The sequence below is a fragment of the Propithecus coquereli genome, unplaced genomic scaffold, assembly GCF_000956105.1.
Source record: "Propithecus coquereli isolate 6110/MARCELLA unplaced genomic scaffold, Pcoq_1.0 Scaffold31, whole genome shotgun sequence".
Classification (NCBI taxonomy): domain Eukaryota; kingdom Metazoa; phylum Chordata; class Mammalia; order Primates; family Indriidae; genus Propithecus; species Propithecus coquereli.
In genome coordinates, this window is record NW_012148730.1 from 1,343,783 (window position 1) to 1,366,988 (window position 23,206).

Genomic DNA, 23,206 nt, shown 5'->3' on the forward strand with positions numbered 1-23,206 from the left:
TCATAGTTTGGTGAAAATCTGAGCCTTATTCTTCTTAAGGCTATCCTTCCTTACTCACTCCTTCCACCTACCCATCTGTCCTTTTTCCATTTCCTTGCCCTATTCCTTCCTAGGAAACTCAGCCTGGGGGTCAAAATGTGGTATCTGTCGATGAGGGTGAAATGATATTCAAGAAGAACACCAGAAAAATCCTGAGGCCTTCAGGTAGCTGTTTTCCCTTCATGGATTTTTGGGACTGAAGTTCTGAGTACACTTGATGGGCTCTTGGTATGAAGAATAGGTCTCTTTTGACTTGAGTTTTTGGTCTTCCACTCAGAATACACTAAATCTGTGATAGATCTTCGCCCAGAGGATGTGGGGCATGAAAGTGGCTCCCTGGGAGACAGAAGCAAATCTGTCCCAGGCCTCAGTGTGGATATGGTAAGTGCCCTTGTATTTCACTTGGTGACTGTATTAAATTTTATTTATCTAGAATTGGCTTTAGTACCTGATACTCTCAATCAACCTGTTTAATTCTTCAGGAAAAGGCAGCATGAATCTTGATTCCCCAAATTTCTAAAGTAAATCTTCCTGATTCGCTTAAAGGAAAGGACTGTCTTTTCTGTCTCTTATTTTCTAATAGATTGCTGGATATATGGTTGGGGTCTCAAATAAATACTTCTGTTGATTAAAATATAAGGAGATAGCTGCGTTAGGGCAGTCAAATGGGAAAGAGTTGTATTAAGTCATTAAATATGAAATGTTCAATTTCAAATCAAAAGTGCAGATTATTATATCACAAACAAGAAGCAGTACAATTAATCAAAGTATGCACTTAAACTGTTGACACAGTTTTGCCATCTTAACAGTAGCTTGTTTATGGCAGCAGCGAAGAAGCCTGAGGGGTGAGTGGCGATGAAATTGCCAAAGGCGTTTTCCACAGCTTTTTGAGAATGGAATATTTTTCCTTGCAAGAAGGGGTCTAAAGCCTGGAAGAAGTGGTAGTCAGTTGGTGCAAGGTCTGGTGAAACTCTCTGATCACACAGAGTTTCCAAGTCCAGCTTCTGTAGTTTGAGCAGCGTTGTTTGTGTGACATGATTGAGTGTTGCCTTGCAAGAGGATTGGCCTGTCTCTATTGACCAATCTCAGCTGCTTAGTCACAAGCAGCCTCATCATTTCATCCAATTGGTTGCAGCAGACATCTGCTGTAATTGATTGACCAGCTTTCATGAAGCTGTAGTGGATAATACCAGCTCTGGACCACCAAACACACACCATTAGCTTTTTTTAATGAATATTTGCTTTTGTACTGTGTTTCCGCACTTCATCTTTATCCAACCATTGTGCCAAATGCTTGAAATTCTCAAAAAGAATCCATTTTTCATCACACATAGCAATATGCTGTAGAAATGGTTTGCCTTTATGTCGTGACAGCAAAGAAAGACAACCTTTGAGACTGTATTTCTTCCGACGCTCATTCAGTGTATGTGGTCACCCATCTATCCAGCTTCTTTACCTGGCTGGTTTGTTTCAAATGGTCCAGTGTTGTTGGAATAGTAACACCAAACCTTGCTGCTAATTCATGCATCAGTCGAGATGGATTCACTTCCACTACAGCTTTTAGTTCATCATTATTCACCTTGGTCTTAGGTCGCCCACATAGCTTATTTTCAAGATTAAAATCAATAGAACGGAACCTTTCAAACCATCGATGTACTGTGCGTTCATTAGCCACATCCTTCCCAAACACTTCATTGATATTTTGAGCTGTCTGAGCTGCATTGGTTCCACGATGGAACTCATATTTGAAAATAACACGAATTTTTGACTTATCCATGGTTTCACAAATATTGCTCTAAAAAAATTCGAAAGATAATCACAAGCCAAAATGTGTGTTTGAAAGAGTGAGGATGTACCTTCACAATAAACAAGAAGTGTCGAAGTGAAATATCAGATATATCAACTGTCAAACTTAGTACTTAAGGAAATCGGACATTTCATACTTAATAACCTAATAGCTCCTGTGAGAAATATTAAATATTCTTATTATTTGAGATATGAGGAAGATGGCTGGACTAGAGCTGGGAAGCCTGAAATGGGGAGACGCGTGAAAATAAGGATATGTGTGTACATATACACATAACACCTCAGAGCTTTACAATGATTATGGTTTCCACTAAAGGAAAGCTATTAGTCTTTGAATATTTTCTTATTTTTATTAACTCTGAATCTGTATTTATTGCTCTAGGAAGAGGAAGAGGAGGAGGAAGAAGAAGAAGACATTGACCACTTGGTGAAGTTGCATCGCCAGAAGCTAGCTAGAAGCAGCATGCAAAGTGGCTCTTCCATGGTAAGTTCTATTAGTTTTGAGATTATAAACGCATTGGGATACCAGGAAGGAAAGAAGTGCCTCTCTAGAGCAGATTCAGTACCTGATCTGGGGAAATCATCCTAGTTATTCTTTCCAGGTAAGTGGGATGCATTTGTTTGTTTTTATCCTCAATTTAGGCCGTAGGTGCTTAGTGGCCATTTACATGACTTCCTGAGCCTCTGCCCTCAAGATTATTACATTAGGGAATTAGGGCTAGGGACATTCTTCATCACAGCTTTGTGAACAGTAACCATAATTCCTTCCCTTAGGAGGTACCCAGGCTATGAATTGAGCAAGATCAGATTTTTTTTCATCATAGCCTACTCCAAATTCTCACATTAAAGGAGAATGAGTGTCATGAGAGGGACTCTGGCAGGATTAACTGGCACCAGGGTATGGTTAAGGATCAATGATACTAGTCAGAATCATGAAGTTAAAGTGACATTTAAGAATCAGGGCCTACTTCTGTCATAAGTATGAAGACTGATATTTAGGGGAAACACGGTCAGGAACAAGGGTGGCTAAGGTTTGTTCACACTCATGCACAGGAAGATAATATCGGCTTGCACAGCTGATTACTACCAGACAGAAAGGTGCCTTTTCACTTCTGGTGGTATTTCCTCCCTACCCATCCACTTCCAATTCTGGCCCAATCTCTTTTCTCTGTAGGTCTTGATAGAGATAAGGTGGGTAAAAGAAATCCACAGACAATTAAGGTACCTTGTTTTAATTAGTAACTAATCCCTTCTAGCCAGTGTTTTAGCACATATAACAAATATGAAAAATGGACTTACCTGTACCTTACCTGTCCACTCCTTGCCTACCTCCTGGGGCAGGTGAAAATTAACACTAAAATGTATACAAAGAAGGGAAGAAGAGAAGCTAAGAGCCTAGGTAAGCCATGTGCTAATTTATTGACCTGAACAATTGTCAGTATGCTGGTAGCTCTGTCTTATCCTCTGGGTCAAGGACTGTTGGCCGTACTGGTTCATTGCAGGGGCTTCTGAAGCTTTTGTTTTGCTCAGTGATTATGGCTTTATCATGAGGAAAGATGTGAGCAATGTGGGTGGGGGTGTGTACCTTCCCCAGATGTTTGTGGGTGCTTTATCTCCAGAGTACGATCGGCAGCATGATGAGCATCTATAGTGAAGCTGGTGATTTCGGGAACATCTTTGTGACTGGCAAGATTGCCTTTTCCCTGAAGTATGAGCAGCAAACACAGACTCTGGTCATCCACGTGAAGGAGTGCCACCAGCTGGCCTATGCTGATGAAGCCAAGAAGCGCTCTAACCCGTGAGTACTTCTGGAACCCGACTGATGCTCCGAGACCAGAGAGCAGACCCTGGCATCTGTCTAGGCACTCTTGATAAGAACTCATCACCTTCTGGGAGGCGGGGGGAGGGAGAGGTGATGTAGAAAAGGGACCAGGATTGCAGAAAAGCAAGAATGGCATGTGTCTGAAAGGGCTTGATGGAACATTTTTAACATTGCATTTCTCCATGGCATGTTTATATGGAGAGCAGGGAAGTGGTGAATGGGCTTGAGAAAGGACAGCAAACTACTCAGTACTCTCTTTGGTTTCTAGATATGTGAAGACTTACCTTCTGCCTGACAAATCCCGCCAAGGAAAAAGAAAAACCAGCATCAAGCGAGACACCATCAATCCACTGTATGATGAGGTCCTCAGGGTAAGTATTAGACCCCAGGGGTAAGAGAACTTGTTCTGTCTTGTGCCCTAAACTGTAGCTATTCCTTTGCAACATGGCCGTGTGACGTGGGTTTCAGTGGCCCGTGTCTGTGTCTGAGGATTCACTCTGGCCATCTGTTCACATCCTGACCTCCGAGACAAGAGGACAAAGGTGATGCGGCTTTCCTGGATTGTTGTGAATTTGGAGATTCACGTGGCCACAAATCTCATTTTAAAAAGCCATTTGAGATAAGAAGTCTCCTTGGCAGTTCTGTTTGGGGTTCCAGTGCTCTCTCATCCACTCAAGGAAAAATTAATTACTTTTCTAGGCCCTCCTATGGAATGTGGTAGGTTTTTGTAAAATGAGGTAAGTTGAGGAAACTTGGAATGCTTAGGAACTAAAGTAACTTGATATTCAGAACTATGGACTTTGGTTATGGTTACTCAGGTTTCAGAATAATCTTTTCTGAGGAATTACCACTAACTAATCATTTTGGGCTTCTACCTTCCCTTCACAGTATGAGATCCCAGAGTCTCTCCTGGCCCAGAGGACCTTGCAGTTCTCAGTTTGGCATCATGGTCGTTTTGGCAGAAACACTTTCCTTGGAGAGGCAGAGGTCCAGATGGATTCCTGGAAGCTCGATAAGAAACTGGATCATTGCCTCCCTTTACATGGAAAGGTAGTCTGCTTTAACAGCTCCTTCCGCAGCTTCCATGGAAGGTAGAATTGTCTGCAGCAGCCTCTGCTGGTCTCTGCTGGTAGTGTCTTTGAATGAGTCTTCTGTAGAGTTCTAGTGCACTCTGCTGGGGTTTCTGAGCTTGACAGCAATTTCGCTTGTATGTCAAGTGTGAGTTCTGTGTAAACCAGGCAAAGTGTGAAGCCACGGTTTTGCTTCAGAAAGTTTTGTGTATGTGTGCCAAGCTTTGCCTCCTAACTTTCCAGAATCTGGGTGTATCCTGACATTCTAATTTTCACCTCTTCTCCGAGCTAACCTTCTGTGTGTATCCTAATCTGCACTCCTTTTCCAAGCTAACCTTCTCACTAAAGAAGTGGGAACTAAAGCAATTCATGGAGCTCCAATTGCTGTACTTTTGCTTACACAAGCCAGGGAAGATTTCACTTTGGAGATGGCACCTCAGGCTAGAGTGTAGCAATGTGTGGCAAAATGTGCCTGGGATCTGAGTGCAGACCTGGGTTAGAATCCTGGTTCTGTCACTTGCCAGCTAGGTGAGTCACCTAACTTCTGTGAGCCTTAGTTTCTTCATCTATAAAATGGAGATAACAATAATTTTTCTCTTTTGCAGGGTTGCATACAAAGTACCAGTCAGTGGCTGGCACATATGGACATTTAGTAGGTTGCTGTCATTCTGGTTGAGATGAAATTTTGCTAAAATGGAAGACTTAGCAACTTCTTGATTATCAGAACTATACAATGACATGGCAAAGTTCTTGTTAAATTTTTTACACTAGCATTTTAAATGTTTAAAACAATACACGGCACATAGAATATCTATGGGAAGATAGACAAGAAGCTAGTAATGGTGGCTGCCTCTAGGAAGAGAAACTGAGGGGGAAGGGAGATTTAGTATTCTCTATATGCCCTTTTTTTAACATTTGAACTTTTTACCATGTTAAGAAAAGCATAAGAGGATTTATATGAACATGGTTCAAAATTAAAACAACATAAAATGTATAAAAAGAAAAGTAGGTTCCGTTTCTTACAAATAACCACTGTTAACAATGCTTGGATATGCTTCTGGAAATTTTATATTAAGCAGCACAGATATACATCTATGGATTTATATATTTTTCCTTTTTATACAAATGGGCTCACATGAACCTCATTGTACATATCTTGATTTTTTTCATTTAACAATGTATCATGGACATACTGTTATGTTATCACTTATAGATCTATCTCATATTAATTGCTGCATACTATTCCATCATGTGCCTATATTATAATTTATTTACCATTCCCCCACTAATGGGCATTTAAATTGTTTACTTTTTTTTCTTCTAAAACTGTCTTGCATTATATCTTGGCTTTCTCTTGTGAATGTAGCTGTCAGAGAAATTCCTGGTGGTGGAATTGCTGAGTCAAAAGAAATATACATCCAATGTTTTGATAGCTATTACTCTCCAAAAAAATAGTGACAGCATTAAATTTGTCCCTTTAAATACTAATATAAGCAGGAATTCATTTGATAGACACAGTAGGGCGACTCTAGTTAATAATATATTATATATTTCAAAATAGCTAGAAGAGAAGATTGGAAATGTTCCCAATACAAAGCTATGATAAATGTTCAGGTGGATATCCTAAATACTCTGACTTGAGCATTACACATTCTATGCATGTATCAAAATATTACATACACCCCCCATAAATATGTACAAATAGTATATATCAATAAAAAGAGATAGGGAAGCAATTATTACCAAAGTATAACATGTTATTAGAAACTTAGAATTTCTTAAACACTTGGCACTCAAGTCATTCTCTCAGGGGCCTACAGTTGATATATTAGAAGTGTCACTGTAAACCATCATGAACTACTGCTAATTAAACGGTTTTACACAAAAAGAAGAAACTGCACTGAAATGGAAGTATTTGACCTTTGCATATATTTTGAGCCAGAATGAAAATGTGCTCCCAAAACAATTATGCCACTTTCTAGCTAATGCTAAACTCCAATTTTTAAGAGTCCACTGAAGTTCACAGTCTAGAAATTAATAAATTGTATAGGCATTTTATAAGCAATAAGAAAGACCATTCCTATAGATGTATTTTAACTTAGAACCTTCTATATCCATTGTTTTTGATTTGTTCTTTTTGCCCTAGCAATGCATTTGCTCTCATTCAGTTTTCTCTTGCCTGCATCCACCTCCTAATTCTTTTTTCTCTCTGCCATGTACTAAACTTTGTGTGTTCTGGGTATATGGCACATTGATCCAAACCTATGGGGATCATGCTTTCCTAGCATCGGTAGTCAGTAGTGAGGACCTAGGTTAGAGAAACCCCAGGGAACACAGGCAGGTGAAAGGGTACCTCTAGTCTGCACCAGCTCATGCTCTGGATACCAAAGCATAAAGAACAGAGTCACACACAGAGAGCCAATAGAGTGAAGCAATTCTGCCAGCCAAAGCCAACGATGATAGGCCACTTGCTGTTCATCCCAGACATTCATTCGTTCACTCTTACATTCATTCAGTGAATACTTGTAGAGCACCTACTATGTGTCAGGTACTTTGCTAAGTATTGGGCATACTAGGATGAACAAAAATAGGCTTGATTCCTATCTTCCTGGCACTTAGATTCTAGTGGTACAGGCAGACATTAGTCAAAAATAACCAAAGTAAATATAAAATTAAAAATTGTAGTATATTCAAATCCGTATAACAGAGCTCCCCTCCACCTAGCCCTCAAATCTTTGGAAGCCCTCTTTTAAAAAATACTTTTTATTTTAAAAAACCATACAAATGATATTTGCCATTCTCATAAAAAATATACTATAGATATTAATATAGAATAAAAGGGGAAAGCCCTCTTTCCTTTCCCCATCCTGCTCCCCGCCCTAGAGAAAACGAGTGTTAAGTTTGTATCCTGGGTTTTTCTACATAGTATAGTATAGTGGTTAAAAGCATGGACTCTGGAGTGAGTCCGTCTGAATTTGAATTCTGGCTGTGTCAATTACTGTGTGACCTTGGGCAAATTACTTAACCTCTCTGTTCCTCTGTTCCATAACCCGTAAAATGGGGATAATAGTACCTATCTCATAGGGACTATCTTGAGGATTAAACAAAATGATATACTTAAAGTACTTATAATAGTGCCTGGCACATAGTAAATGCTATATACGTGATAATGATAATAATTGTTATTTACATACATATATATTCACATGTACAAATATGAATATATTTTAATATAAGTGGGACATTTTTTTTCTGCATCTTGCTTTGTTGACTTAACAATATATCTTGGATATCTGTCCATGTCAGCATGTACAGATTCACTGCATTCTTCTTGATGACTGCATGCCATATGTCATATGAGGGCATTAAAATTACTCATTTAACCCTTCATATATCGATTGACATTTAGGTTGTTTCCGCTTTATGGCTATTACTAACAATGCTGGTAGCACGATTCTTCATCATGGTGTCAGTCCTTTGTGAGTTTGTGTGGCAACCTTGCTGGAAGACCTTTGAGAGTATTTGGGATCTAGTAACTGTACCCCAAAGTGGCATAATAATGGGTGTTACAGGAGACTTTTTGTTGATTCTCCTGTATTTCCTTCTGAAGAGACTGCCTTGGAAACCTGTGGCTCCCATGGCCTAGGGACCCTGGATTGTATTCATAAGGAGAAGGATCCTGTTCTTGGGGGTAATTTTAGAATCTCCTCAGAGAAATGTCCCAACAATTCCTGAGAAGCCCAGCTTGACCTGTTGGGTTTCCCTGTGTTTCAGGTCAGTGCTGAGTCCCTGACTGGCTTGCCATCACACAAAGGCGAGTTGGTGGTTTCATTGAAATACATCCCAGCCTCCAAACTCCCTGTTGGAGGTGACCGGAAAAAGAGTGAGTTTTCTTTGGGGCCCTGGATTTAGCTCTTAGTCTTCTGTACAACATACGTGTGTGGCTGGTGCTAGCTACTGACTAGTACTGTTGGAGAGACCAAATTGGAATGCTTCCTGAATCTTCCAGGGAATATTCCTTTACTAAGGAAGCCTTTCCTGCATTTTTCAACCAGAAGGAATGCCTAAGGATTGGCATTCCTTTTTTTTTTAAAGCTATTAAATTGACTTGGTCTTGGTCCAGCTGTGGCAAGCTACTAACAGGGCAGAAGAGAACAGAAACTTTGGGGCTAAGAAGGAGAGTTGGAAAGGGTGGTAAAGTATAAGAGACAGGAAGATGAAGGCTGAGGAAGAGTAATTCAACACGCCAGGCACTGTGTTAGTGACTGTGGATATATAAATGAGTAAGACATGATATTTGCTCTCCCTTGAGGAACTTAAATTTTTGCAAAAAAGACAGTCACGTGTTAAAAGGACACATTTAGGAGTGGTGAATTCTGTCTGGTGACATTTGGAAGAGGTAAGACCTTTAAAGAGGAGGTAACATTGGAACTGGACCTTAAGACTTCACCAGGGGGCTGGGCGCGGTGGCTCACGCCTGTAATCCTAGCACTCTGGGAGGCCGAGGCAGGCGGATTGTTTGAGCTCAGGAGTTCGAGACCAGCCTGAGCAAGAGCGAGACCCCGTCTCTACTAAAAATAGAAAGAAATTAATCGGACAACTAAAAATATATAGAAAAAATTAGCCGGGCATGGTGGCGCATGCCTGTAGTCCCAGCTACTCGGGAGGCTGAGGCAGGAGGATCGCTTGAGCCCAGGAGTTTGAGGTTGCTGTGAGCTAGGATGACGCCACGGCACTCTAGCCCGGGCAAAAGAGTGAGACTCTGTCTCAAAAAAAAAAAAAAAAAAAGACTTCACCAGGAAGAAAAGAAGGAGGATGGGGAGAGAAGAGTGTTTCCAGAAGAGGGGACAGCATGAGAAAAGGTTTTAAAATGGCATGGTAAATGTGGGGTTGTATGTGAGCATGGGAGAGTGAACCCCTTATGTGAGTGGGGCTGGCGTTATGGTTTGCTATATGTGGGAGTGGGGCTGGAATTGGAGATGAGGCTGGAGCCTGACTGAAAGTGGCCTGGAACACAACGGTAAGGAGTTTAACTTGACCCTTTAGCAATAGGAAGCCGAAGTTCTTTCAAAAATAGACGTTCAGCTAGGTCTAAGCTAGAGGATTTGGGGAATCAATGAACTCCCCAAGGAGGATATGTAGAATGATTAGAGAAGAGAGGCGAGGATCAAACCACGGGGAGCAACATTTTAAAGAATGACGAGAGAAAGAAATGCCAGTGAAGTAGAAGGTTATCAGGAGAGAGACATGTTAGGAGGGAGCTTCAAGAAGAAGGGGCAGGGGTTGTCAGCAGTGTTGAAACACTACAGGGGGGTCAGGATGGTTGAGGACTGAGAAGACATGGCTAATTGGCATTGGATTGCATTTTCAGTGGATTAGTGGAAGCAGAAACCAGATTTTACTAGCAACTAGGCTGAGTGAATTAGGCAAAGAAGTAGAGGTGGTGAGTATAGCCTTTTTTTTTTTTCAGAGTAATTGATGGTGAAAGAAAGGAGAGCCATGGAGAATAGTTTGAAGAAGAGATAAAGTTTAAGGGAGGTTTTTTTTTAAAAGGATTTTTTTTAAAAAAGAGTTGAGATTAGCATTAGACTAAGGAGAAGGGACTAGTGGAGAAAGAGATATATAGAAGATGGGAGGTGGGGGTTGAAATTGATGATGCCTACTGAGTCCTGTGAGTTGGGGATGGAATCAAGAACTCATCTTTGGTTTATATGTTTAAGACTACAGTTTGTCACCGTTTTACAATATGCATAAATTTCAAACTTCTGAATATTAATTTACCCCACAACTATGATAAAACTTTGTGCTTTATTGGTCAAAACAAAAAAAAAACTCAAGTGAAGGAGTTCCCTCTTTTTTAATCATTCAACAAATATCAGGCAACTTTATGTCTTCAACTCTCAATTTTCGCATTTGCAAAATGAGGTCAATAATAGTATATATCTTGTAGGGTTGTGTTGAGAATTAAATGCTTAACACAGTCCCTGGCACACAGCCAGTTTTCAGTAAGCATTTATTGCTGTCGTGGTTGTTATTAATTGAGTGCCTGTTGCTTACTGTTGGGCACTGTGCTAGGTACTGAGGATACAAGTCAGGCATGGTTATGGAGTTCGCTGCCTTTAGGAGCAAGGAAAGGAGATGCTCTGTAGATAAAGCTCAAGGTAAATCTGGAGGGGTAGGGGCTCACTTGCTATGGCTGACATTCCTTACAGGTAAAGGTGGGGAAGGGGGAGAGCTCCAGGTGTGGATCAAAGAAGCCAAGAACCTGACGGCTGCCAAATCAGGAGGGACTTCAGACAGCTTTGTCAAGGGGTGAGTCCCTGGACCAGCACCAAACTAACCAGTTTCAGGACAAGAGAGCTAAGAGAAGAACCCGATTTAACCTTTCTCTGTGCTTATTGTCCTGTGTGTCTTAGCAACCCCAGCAATCAACTTTATTCCTGAAATTAGGTAATGGCAAAACCTCCACCACCGCCTCTGCACTGGTCTGAGCTCAGTTTGGACTGGTCTGTAGTGTTGATATCCAAAGAGGAGGGTGGTACACAGATAGGTTCTGACTTTTTTTCTGACTCATGCTATTAATTACGGGTAAAAATCTGTGTCTGCTGATTGTCTAGATTTGGGAACTCAGGGTTTTGTTCCCTACAATTTTTAAGCAAGGCTAGCTTTCCCTAAATGATAGATTACCCACTAACTTTTCTAACAAATCATGATTGGTTAAGCCTATAGATATTACTATTGGTTTTATTTAAAGAGAACCTTGCCTAGTAGAAATGGAACGAAATATTTAAAACCCATTTTTGGTGGAGCACAAACAACAGTCTCACTAATAATATTATATTCATTTTCTCTCCAGGTTAAAGGAATTAAATCAGGTGAATGATCTAGTGGAGGTAGTAGGAGCTCTGCTTCAGCAGATTCAAAGGCGGGGTGTGTGCACTAGGATTTGGGTGTTGACTCCCCTTCCTGGGCTAGGCCTGTGGCAGGGGCAGGGGGAATTTAGACAGACATTGCCGGCTTTGAGTAGGCTGTTGATTACTCCCCGCCCTCTGCCAGATACCTCCTTCCCATGAGGAACAAGGCCAGTAAGCGTAAAACTCCTGTGATGAAGAAGACCCTGAATCCCCACTACAACCATACATTTGTCTACAATGGTGTGAGGCTGGAAGATCTACAGCACATGTGCCTGGAACTGACTGTGTGGGACCGGGAGCCCCTGGCCAGCAATGACTTCCTGGGAGGGGTCAGGCTGGGTGTTGGCACTGGTGAGAGCCTCTCCCCCATCCTCACTTGTCTGAAAGGCCTCTTGTCTCTTTCATTCCCGATACCAACCCCCTCCCGACCTCTGCACACAAAGCTCCTCTGTGATGACAGTTGTCTTCTTTCCTTTCAGTTAACATTCAGCAAATATTTCTTGAGTACCTACTATGTGCCAGGCCTAGGGAAAGGCCGAGCTCATGCACTGTTGTGTGTATAGATAAATGTGACCCTGGTTGCCAGGAACTCCATCATCTTCCCACTAAGAAAACCTACAAACCTACCCATATCTGTACCTGTACTTTTTATCTTCCATCCGTGCTAACAAAAGCCAAGCTGTCTCCAAGTGTTCTGGACCACCTCCTCCCCTTCTCAGAGATCTCACTTCTTAATATCCATCTCTCAGTTTCATTCTCCCTACCTACTGGAGGGGAATACAGATACACTCTAGTATGTCCAATCTTATTAAATAAAAATAAACCTTCTCTTGACCACATGTGCTCCCTCTAATTTCTTAAAAAGAATGGTCTCCACTTCCTCACCTTTCCTTTAGTTTTCAATCCACTGTGATCTGGCTTCTGTCCCACTCCTCTGCTGAGCAATCGCTCCTGCCAAAGTGTTGTTCTCATCTCACTGGAATTTTTAGCAGTATTTAACATGGTGGATCACTCCCCTTTTCTTGGGACACTGAGGTCCTGTTGATGCACATTCTGATTCCATTTTAACTCACTGCTCACCCCTTCTCAGTTTTCTTTGTGGGTTCCTCGTTCTATACCCAAACCCTAAAGGTTGGTGTTTCTCAGGGCTTCATGTTACATCCTCTTCTTTGCTCTCCCCACAGTCTCTGCATTCCTATGGCCTTAAAGACTACTTGCATATTAACAACCCCCACAAAGCATTTAACACAAAGCATCTGAGTGATGTTTTTACACATGTAAGCCAGTTCATGTCAGTCTCCTGTTAAGACCCTTCAGTGGCTTCTCATTGTACTAAGAAAACAATCTGAAGTTCTTACCATGCCTACAGGCCCCTGTAGGAGCTGAGCCTTCTGTTCCTTTCCGATCCATCTCATATCACTCTTCTGCTTGCTCACTATGCTCCAACCACGATGACTTTCTGCTCTCCAAATATACCAAGCTCATTTCCACTTCAGAACCTTCGCAATTATTATTCCCTGTGTCTGGAAAGTCTGGCTCCTTCCCATCCTTCAGGTCTCAGCTCAAATGTCTCCTTCGCAGAGTCCCTCAGACCACCTGCGCAGTAGGTCCTGATCCAGGCACTACAAATCACACTATTTACTTCGTAACATTGATCTCACTATCTGAATACTCTTATTTATTTGCTTCTGTGTTTTTTGTCTTCCCTATTCAAATGTAAGCTGCCTGGGGGCTGGGGCTGTCTCTGCTTCGTTTACCACTGTATCTCCAGACCCTAGAAGAGTACCTGGCACACAGTAGGCACTCACTAAATGTTGAATAAATGAATGAATGTACAGGAGAATAGGAATGAGGCCACATACATTCCTAACTTTGGGCCTGGAGTCTGCAGCTAGAGAAAAAGGTGTTCAGCTTTTATAAGAAAATTTTAAGTCCAGTTGGCAATGACAGAAGGGTAATAGCTCTGGCATGAGGTGTCAGACACTAAGAGCTCCGTAACAGACTCAGGATAAGAAGTCTCTAGTGACTGTGCCATTTGGAGTCCCATTTCATCAACCTGAAGTCTCTTGATAGGGTCTCAGGAGCACAGAAATATCTGTTCAGGATGAACAGGGAGCACTTCCCAGACTGCGGTCCCCATCGGCTACTCTTCATAGCACACTGTCATTTACGGGGTGGCTGTCCTTGCTGTATAACCCATCTTGCCCGGTGGGCTGAGGAGTGGGGCCCCTGTTCAGCTTCCTCTGGTGTTTCTCCTCAGGGATCAGTAATGGGGAAGTGGTGGACTGGATGGACTCAACTGGGGAAGAAATGAGCCTGTGGCAGAAGATGCGACAGTACCCAGGGTCTTGGGCGGAAGGGACTCTGCAGCTCCGTTCCTCGATGGCCAAGCAGAAGCTGGGGTTATGAGTCCCTGTACTCCTCTGCAGGTCCAGCCCTGGCCAGGGCAAGTCAGAGGAAGTGAAGAAACCAAGAGCAAAGATTTATAATTTAAAGTGCGTGTGTCATGTATGTGTGTGTACAAATGTGTATTTCTGCAAATCTCATTATGCCAACTAGAGTGATGCAGACTTGTTCCCCCCTTTTTAAAGCAGGCTCAAGAATAAGGGTCTCTTCAAAATGTTTTTATTTGTGCATAATCTAGTATATTTTCAGAGTATATTCTTTCTTATGCCTTTAAGAGGTTTGATTAACTTAAAGAAGTCTTTTGAAACAACTTTTTCTCTTCTGTTTTGCTCTCCTTGTTCCTACTTCCCCAGGCAGCCCTGGCTGCCTTTAGCATTAGTACCAGCCTGCGATTCAAGGTGTGCCTGATCTAAGCCAAGGCTCTGGGAAGCAGGGTTGGGTCACTAAAGACAGAGGGATATGGGAGAGAGGTGAGTGGTTCCTGTCCTTCCTCTCCAATGTATGCTTTTAACTCATTTTCTACCTTGATAAATTTCTGGAACTTGGCTTTTAACTTTTCTTGTTTTTAAGTAGTTTCCACCTTGTTTGGGTCTAATGCTTTTCTTGGAAATGCTAAGAAAAATTCCCCAGCTTTTTCCAGTTCTGGACACCTTTACTAGACTTTTGCGGGACTCTTTTAACAGAGCCACTTTCGAAAAGCACTTTAATTACAAAATGGCCTTCTGACTAAGTCATGAACATGCCCAGCAAGAGCTTTTAGCTGCTCCCAGAGGACCTGAGTGACTGAGGGTAAATGGTCTCACAGCCCATGCTGAATTCTCTGTATTTTAAACTGATACAGCAGATGTTGGAGAGAGAGTGCCTTATTTCTCTAATGAAAGATGAGACATCTCACTCCCATGTAGCACATCTTTCTTAGTGTTTGTGTCTCAGGTGTGTTACCACACAGAATATGGTCTGTATACCACTGTGTCAGCTGGAAGAGCCAAGTCTTGTCTAAACTGGCCCAGTGTTTCTCCAGCCTGGGGATTGTTAGGGCTCCAAAAGAATGTAGACAGAGAATCTCCCAGTAATCCCGACTTCCCACATGACATGGTTTCAATTCCTATTTTTGGTATTCGTTTCCTAAACATGACCTCCATGTGTGGGTGTGGTGTTTTGAGGCTTTTCAAAGAAGGGCCTTGTGAGCTGAGTTTCATTTTCTGGTACTCACTGATCCAAATCGACGTTTTTGTTCTTATAAGTGTATCTACACAGTGTTGTGTGTGGGAGGAGTCTATACCAGAGAAGAAATCCCTTTCCATAGAATCGGCTGCTAGCTGATTTCCTGTAAGGCCACTGGATTGAGGGCAGCTAGGGTGGTTTCTATCGTATGTGTGAGCTTGAATGGAGGAATGTTTTTGAAAGATTAATTTGGGGTGGATTGATACTATAATGGGAGGTATAACTTGGGATCCTGGGCTGTAACTTGCTCTTTTGTTTCCCACCCCCTGACATGTATGTGTGCTTCAATAAAGCTTTCTCACTTGTTAAATGTTTGCATTTGTTAGTTCTATAGATGCTTTTGTCTCTAATGTCCTGACTTACTGCTGCTTTTCCCATGGCATGAAGGGTGGGAACCAAAGTGATAAATGCTCTTCCTTAACCATCTTGTGCTGATTTGAAGAAAATTTGCCTTTCCCCACATCGCTGCCTGAAACCTTTGCTGACCTCTGATCCTTTGTCCTTTGTGTTTGGTATCTAAGGAGAGAACTGAGAACCCATCTTAAAAGCGGTGCCACTTTTCTCTCTCTCGAGTACCAAGGGAACTCCTCCTTTAGCTTTGTAGACACCCCTTCCCACCGTCGCGCTGGAGGAAGGAGAGAGATGTTCACGCCTGAAGTGAGGGAAGACATTCCCTGCCATAAGCACTTCTTTCTAGAACCTTCAGTTTCTCTGGGAAGTGGGGACTTTTCCCTTCACTCCTACTACCATTATTTAGTTTTGAGAGAGAGATAACACAGATGCCAAATAACCCATCTCAGAAATAAGACTGTGGGTTTCTAGGTAGAGCCCGAGTGATTCTTGACCTCTTGTTCAAAAGGGCATTAATCTATACTGAATGCCCTTTTGACATATATTGAATGTACAAGGCTTTATATATTATTTCCTTAATTTCTCCAACCACCTTATGAAGTAGGAAATCTTCCCTTTTTACAGATGAGAAAACTCAAGCACACTGTCATGTGACAGGGTTGGGATTTCAACCAAAGTGTGACTCTACTGCACCATGCCACCTCCTGTGAGAATGATGTGTGTGTTATGGGCACAGAGTCAAAGGAAGGGGTGACTCATCTCTTAGTTGAGTCCTAAAGAAATAAGTTTAATTTACAAAGAAGAACATCAGAATGCTTTGGGTATTACCTAGCCAGCTTAGTGACTGTATAGCTTGTGTGTGAGAGAGAGAGAGAAAGTAGGATGGGGAGAGGAAGGGGTGGGGGAGGGGGTAAAAGTGGGAGCAGAGAGGGGCAGAGAAACAGAGATACATACGGGGTTGAGGTCTGGCTAGTCCCTTTGGGTCTGGCTGTGGGCCTGATTCTGCCGCTGTCTCTTTCCCCTACTTTAGGAGTTGGGATTTCTTGAGTCATCACCTACAAAGGACTACAAAGGAGGTTACAGTAAAACCTTACTTAAAGAAAGCAAGACTGACTTGCCTTGACTACTCAAAATGAAACAAAAGATCCTCAGTTATTTTAAGCTGCAGGAGCATTTATATGTAAGAGTCAGGCCCTGGTGGGAACTCTGTTCAGGGGATAGTGGGCCTCCTGTGTTTGGTTCTTGGACCTGCTAGCATGTCCTGGCTTGCCACTTGAAGTCTCAGTGATAAAGACAGAGAAGGGCATTCACCTTGCCTGGCATGGAGTCTTTGACTTTTTCAACCACGGACCTGGTCTGTCCAGAGATTTCCCACTTGAACTTATTGTATTTTGCCTTCTGCCCATAACTTGCCTCCTGCCTCTCATAGCTCCTGTATTTCCCTGGAGGGAGGAGGGATAAGAGACCTCTTTGCTCCAAGTTTGATCATTTCCTCCATGTCCCATTCTATCCAGCAACTGCCTAACTTTTAATTTTGCATTTTAAAAATGAGAATTCCACTAAAACCCCAGTGGAAACAGCTTCTGTCTGACTCACTGCTATCCTCGTATGCTCTGGGCTCATGATTTATGTTCCATCACTGTGCTTTAAAGAGTGAATTTTCTTGGGTTGAGAGCCTTTCATTTCCCTCTTTCCTCCTGGGTCCACTCTGAGTCTTGTGTCTGAGTAGGATTATAAAACATGGAATCTTTCTCCTAGCTTAGAGCTTTCAGCTGTCTTTAAATGGAAAGTAGAAAAAGAAGTAGGGGCAGGATGGCATAATGTCTAAAAAGATTGCCACTGGAACCAGGCTGCTGGTGTTTAAATTCTTACTGCATTAATTAGCTGCCCAATCTTGGGCAAACTGCCTAGCCTCGCTGAGCGTCAATCCCCTCACCTGTAAAATGGGGCTGGTACCTATCTTACAGGGTTCTTGGGAAGACTTCAGAGTCAATCGATAGAGCATTTCAAATGGCACCTGGCACGTAGTGAGTGCTTGAGCCTCCCCACCCAGCCTGCTGCCTTCTCCCCTCTAGTTTTCCACTGATCACCCCCTGGGTAAAGCTGAAGGAAGAAGGCTGCTGAGTCCTCGCTATGACTCTGGGTTCCGTGAGTACATACAAGAAGGCAAGGTGGAGAACACTTTTCTTTTAAACCATGGCACACCATTGAGTGGGACCGAAGTCAGAGCAGGCAAATGTGTGTGGCTCCACTTCATGATAGCCAGACCTCCAATTTATTTTCAGGCCGGGTTCTTAAGGCTTGACTTTGTGCTGCTGTAGCTCTTGCCCCCATGACCTGTGGCGGTGGTTTTGAAGTCTCCTAGATAACAGGCTGGGGTCTCCTCTGAGGAAGGGGCAGCATTGTTTGCCTTTTGCTATGGGAACTGGAGGCCTCAGGAAGAAGGTGTCCTTGCCCATGAGCCAGCTGGCGGGGCCAGGAGAGAGTGCTCTGCTCTGACTGGGTATGTCTTCCCAGGCTCCCTCCCATTGCAGCGTTTGCCTGACTCTTAGGTGAGGCAATGGTTCAGATAACATTTGAAGCCCAATTGCCCAAGAAGGGGAAATGACAAACAGGTTCAAGAATGTTCTGTAGCCCTCCCACCCTCCTACCCCATGGTCTAGTTAACTTGTAAGGAAAATCCAGCTACGCTTGCTTAAAGTGTCCTGGTTGTTGTGATGGTGCTGCCCTCTGCTGTCTTCTCAGGGTAGAGGAACCAGTTAAAACAGCCGGTTAGTGAATGAATTTAGGATTTACTTATCTGAGACTTTGGAGAGCTGGGCAAAGGCCCAGGTTAGGAAAGGAAGGCCTTCTACGCCCAACCCACTGCCCAGGGCCTGTCCTCAGTCCCTACCTAGCTTCTTATGCTCTCGCAGTGCTACCTGAAGCAGAGACTTGCTTAGCAAAACAATTACACAGCCCTAAAAAGGTGCCTGGAAACATCTCTGGATTGGCAAACCTCACCCACCTCAGAGTCCTGTCCCTAAAACTGTGGGAAACCATTTCCTCCTTTTATTAATATTATGCCCCAGCTTCAGCTAACTAGAGGAGCTTTTTTCTTGGCCTCAACCAATTCCCTGGCTCAAGTTCACTCGCATACGTCCCTTTGCTCCCGGCGCTGGGTCAACTCCTGGTCGCTCAGTAGGTAGTCATCAATGAATGTGAAGATTTCCTCGGGGGTGACAGGTTGCATGTAGCGTTCTCGGTCAATACCCTGCTTGTCAACCAACACCATGTTGAAGTAGGAGCGAGTGAGGCGCTGAAATTGCCTAGAGAGAGCAGCCCAGGGAGGTGTGAGACCTTGTGTGGGCATCTGCCCCGTTGGGCTTTACTACCCCCTGACCTTTCCCGGCTCCACTGATGGACTAATTCCTTTCCCACCCTATCCCTGGTCCCCATCCCCGCCCCCCCCCCACTACCTATCTCAAGTCTCTTTGCTTTTCTGTGCTCAGACCCTAGTCTTGGTGCCCCTATGTGTCTAAGTGTGCTAAGCTGTCCTCACCCCAGCTGGGGCAGCTTTGTTATTACCAAGCTGTGCTTCCATTGTAGACCCCTTTAGGCGGGGCAGTCACATATTGCTATGTAGGCTGAATAACTCCAGGGGGCGCCCGTCACAGACACTATGCTGTGTGTGCACATCATACAGCCTGAGGTTGATAAATACCACCTGGTTAACTCTTCTACCTGTAGCTGCAAGTCTTCAAGTCTCCTTCCTCTGAGCATTTCCTAGTCTCCCCTCTAACTGGGACTGAATCTTTCTGTCCCCACTGAGTCTGAGCCCTAGAGGCAGGTATTGTTTCTAGAACAGGGAGCAGTGAGGGCTTTATTAGCCCTGCATATACCTGGAGGCATTGGAAGGTTGATAACGGACAATGAGAAAAGTCAATTCCTACCACCTGTCTGTCCCCTATAGCCTTCTCTTCCCCCAGGATCTGATAGATATGATTCAGATTTCAGTGCCTAAAGATGCCTTTTCGCTTCTTTGGAGACTGAAGGTAAAGAGATGAGGCCAGAAGGCAACAGGATCAGAGGATCCTCTGCGTCAAGTTTGAGTCTAACTGTCTCAGCCTCGGCCATGCTTCAGAGTCACCTAAGTGCCTTTATAAAAGCACATTCCTGAGGTGGTTTAGGGTGGGGCCTGGTCATCTGTATTTCAAGCCCTTATTTGATTCTGATGTCCTGCCAGAGTCAAGAATCACTCTCTGATCTTACCTAATGTGTCCATAAGAGTTCAAACACAAGAAGTGCCCCAAGAGAGTAGTGTCTACTGGTTCTCCCACAATCCCCAACCCCGGTGCCAGTGGCCTGCCTAGGGTTTCTGCTCAACCCTGCCCTGCAGCTTCCCAGCCTGGACCTGAGTTCCTCGATGATGTCCGCTGACAGCTGTTGCTCCCGGATGCGCCCCACCTCCTGAGGTGGCTGCCCCACCAGCTCAATGATGGTCACGTGTCGCAGATCCAGTCCACAGGTGGATTGCTGGGAGGGGGAGAGAACGTTTTATGGATCAGGCCTCTGTACTCAAACCTAAGGCTACTTGGCTGATTCCTCCTGGGATCACATGAGGCAGTGTGGGAAAGAAGGGGCTTCTCCCCTAAGTGATCACATGATTACACTGTCGGGTCTGCAACAACCTTTTCCCTCTGTCACTCCTGACGTACTTGCCCCAACGATGTTTCCTGTATTCTACTGAAGTGCATGAAACCAGTTACATGATATAGGGTAGAAAAGAGATACATGATGACTAAATTGCAGGAACATAATCATTGCTTACCTTTGCATAGGTTTTAAACTGCATAGGTTCTTAACGGATAGCTAATGTGATAGGATAATAATGGCTATTGTTTATTGACTACTCGTACCTAATGCTTTGTAGAAATACTCTAATTTAGTCTTCACAATACACCTAACAAGCTAGGTGGTGTCGTTCTTATTCCATAGAGGAGAAAGTAACTTGCCCAAATTTGGATGACAATAAGATGCTGAGCTGAGATTCAAACTGAGGGCTGATGCCGTTTGCCCACGTGTGTGCTCTTTATCACTAGGCTATAACACCAGGGTCTTCTCTTGGTCTCCAGGATTTCTCCAAAATAGTGCCCAGTGCTTTTTTCATTACCCTTCATGGCCTTCCTCGCGCTGGGCAGCACACCCTGTAACCCCACCTTGGTGGTCTATCCTGCCTTGTTCTGCAGGATCACCTATTAGCCAGTGACCAGGGCAAGGTTTAAAGAGACACTGAATACTCCCTGGTGCCCCACCCCATTTCATCTCTGGGCTCCCTGTCTAGTCTGCACCCCTCAGAGTCACTGTCCTCACTGGCAGGTTCCTTTTCTTGCTTCCTATTCAAACGGAGCTGTTGCCTTTGTCTGCCTTTTTTAGATCCCTGGAGGAATGAGGTCCTTTTTTGGTCTAGACCCCCCAGGGTTCATGCTTTTGGTAAAACTGCTTCCATCAAGGGCCTCTCAGTATTGACTTGGCAACTTCTAAGATTGAACCTTTAGAAACCCCTTAAGTAGCTTTTTCTCTTACATGAGGATCTGACCCCTTGCAGCTCCCTAGAGCTGCTTTTCTCAGTCTTGTCAGCACACCCTGAATTCTCTTCAGCAACACAGCCTGTTCTTTTTATAAGCCCCCATGGTCATGTCTATTCTGTCCTATTTACCTGTCCCTCCCCCACCAGTGGCTTTGGCTTGGTAGCTCCTAGTATGTTAAAAATCGTCATGCAACTCTCTGATTGTACTTTGAGGTATCACAACACTTTTCCTTCTCTTCTGCTACTGGTAGTGGTTAAGAGCACAGATCCTGGAGCCAGACTTCCTGGGTTCAATCCCAGTTCTGCCACTTACTAGCTAGTGACCTTGGGCAAATCACTTAACCTCTCTGTGCCTCAATTTCCTCACCTATTCAATGGGGATAATGATAGTACCCACCTCATAAGGGTTGTTGTGAGAATTGGATATGTGTGAAGCCCATAGATCAGTACCTAGTACCTACATAGCACTTACCGCATAAATGTTTGTTAGTGCTATTATTCCTTGAGAACATAAACATGGTCAATTCCCAACTTTTACATTTGATCATAACTGGCTTGCAAATCTCTACAGAGTGCTCTGCCACACTCCTTTCCCATCTTTCACCCAGTCCCCTGCAAGTCACAGCCACCATTCCAGTGGCTTCGCTGCCTTTTCAGTAAAGACAAAGCAGTTTTTAAAATGTGCTAAATATGTCTATGGTAAAATTGATCAAATGCTATCCACAAAAAGTTTGAGGAAGTAGGGTTTGTGCTGCAGAGAGCAACTCTTTGCTTTGGAAAAGGTACGGCGGTAATGTAAAGGAGCTAAACCCTCGCTGGGGGTGGGGCTCACCTGTAGCATAGAGATCTGCATTTTATAATATCGGTTGGAGGGATCAGGAGCTGAGATGATGAGGAGCCGCCGTTTCTCATAGAACTGATCCAGAAGGCCAGCAGCCGAGTTGACATTGACATTAATCTTCATAGCTAGGGCAGAAGCAGATGGCCAGAGTATGGCCTTCTCCTTCATCCCAGCTTGGATAACTTAACATTTTGAGGAGTTCCAGTCTTTCAGGTTAACTCTTTCTTGTACTTTCTCCCTTCCCTTGGGGGAAATCCTGAAAGAACACTTGGAGATTTTAAACTCTTCTTTTTGGAGTAGGGGTATTCTATGGGAGAATGTTGACCCTTAAAATAGACACATCTCCAGAACCCCTCATTCTCACATCACATAATATATTGGACCCTGTGTCATGGGGAGGAGATCCTCCAGAGTACCCCTGATCAACATGTCCACTCTCCCCATTCCCTGGTTTCACTCACGAGCACAGATAGGTGGTGATCCTGACCACTGGCGGCTGGATTGGCAGACCCGGGAGGGGGTCCCCTGGCGCTCATAACCTCCATCGCAGTGGTATTCACAGACAGCACCATAGTTGTTCCCCGCTGAAGTGCAGGAGAGGTAGCCATGCTGCGGTGGTTTCAGAGTTGGGCAGCGTCTCACTGGCAGGGAGGAGCTAAAGTTAGGGGTTATGCTGTCTCTCATAGGAAAGAAAGGCTAAGAGGGTGCCCACGCTGGGCTCTCCAGACCCGGAGACTTAGGACGATCAGAACAAATGGCTTTTCTATATTTCCAATGGCTGGGAATGGAGCTGGAATTTTTCTTAAGGAATTAAATCTGAAATGCAGCCAAAATTTTGTAAAGTCTGGGAACACAGGTGAATATACATATTGTCATCAAAAGACTATCAATCTGTAAAAGAAAAAATTGTCATCTATGTTCCCAGACTTTATGGACACCCTGTATAAAGATGACCACCTTTCAGAATTACTTTTAATAGCAGAAATAAGTCGTAAGAGTCTTAAGTGTCCATCAGTGGGAGAAGGGTTACACAAATTATGATATATTCTTTTTTTTTTTTTTTTTTTTTTTTTGAGACAGAGTTTCACTCTGTTGCCCTGGCTAGAGTGAGTGCCATGGCGTCATCCTAGCTCACAGCAACCTCAAACTCCTGGGCTCAAGTGA

The 23,206-nt window shown here is 43.5% G+C and overlaps 2 protein-coding genes across 3 annotated transcripts in view; one reads left to right on the top strand and one right to left on the bottom strand.

Annotated features, from left to right (window-relative positions):
* The window catches only part of SYTL4 (synaptotagmin-like 4), a 25,532-nt gene extending 11,317 nt beyond the window's left edge, over window positions 1-14,215 (top strand). Inside the window, exons 7-16 of one of the 2 annotated variants that reach the window (XM_012650044.1) lie at window positions 114-204; window positions 317-420; window positions 2,228-2,329; window positions 3,465-3,643; window positions 3,936-4,038; window positions 4,556-4,717; window positions 8,512-8,620; window positions 10,950-11,049; window positions 11,794-12,002; window positions 13,912-14,215. In XM_012650044.1, coding sequence (XP_012505498.1) covers window positions 114-204; window positions 317-420; window positions 2,228-2,329; window positions 3,465-3,643; window positions 3,936-4,038; window positions 4,556-4,717; window positions 8,512-8,620; window positions 10,950-11,049; window positions 11,794-12,002; window positions 13,912-14,060 — 1,308 coding nt within the window. In that variant the 3' untranslated portion in view covers window positions 14,061-14,215. The remainder of the gene's footprint in view (window positions 1-113; window positions 205-316; window positions 421-2,227; window positions 2,330-3,464; window positions 3,644-3,935; window positions 4,039-4,555; window positions 4,718-8,511; window positions 8,621-10,949; window positions 11,050-11,793; window positions 12,003-13,911) is intronic. The other variant, XM_012650045.1, reaches the window with a different exon arrangement.
* A 4,544-nt stretch (window positions 14,216-18,759) lies between these two features.
* Window positions 18,760-23,206, bottom strand: part of SRPX2 (sushi-repeat containing protein, X-linked 2) — a 20,978-nt gene continuing 16,531 nt past the window's right edge. The window contains exons 7-10 of the mRNA XM_012650040.1: window positions 22,504-22,683; window positions 22,034-22,167; window positions 20,026-20,147; window positions 18,760-18,940 (exon numbers count right to left, since the gene is read on the bottom strand). Coding sequence (XP_012505494.1) covers window positions 18,760-18,940; window positions 20,026-20,147; window positions 22,034-22,167; window positions 22,504-22,683 — 617 coding nt within the window. The remainder of the gene's footprint in view (window positions 18,941-20,025; window positions 20,148-22,033; window positions 22,168-22,503; window positions 22,684-23,206) is intronic.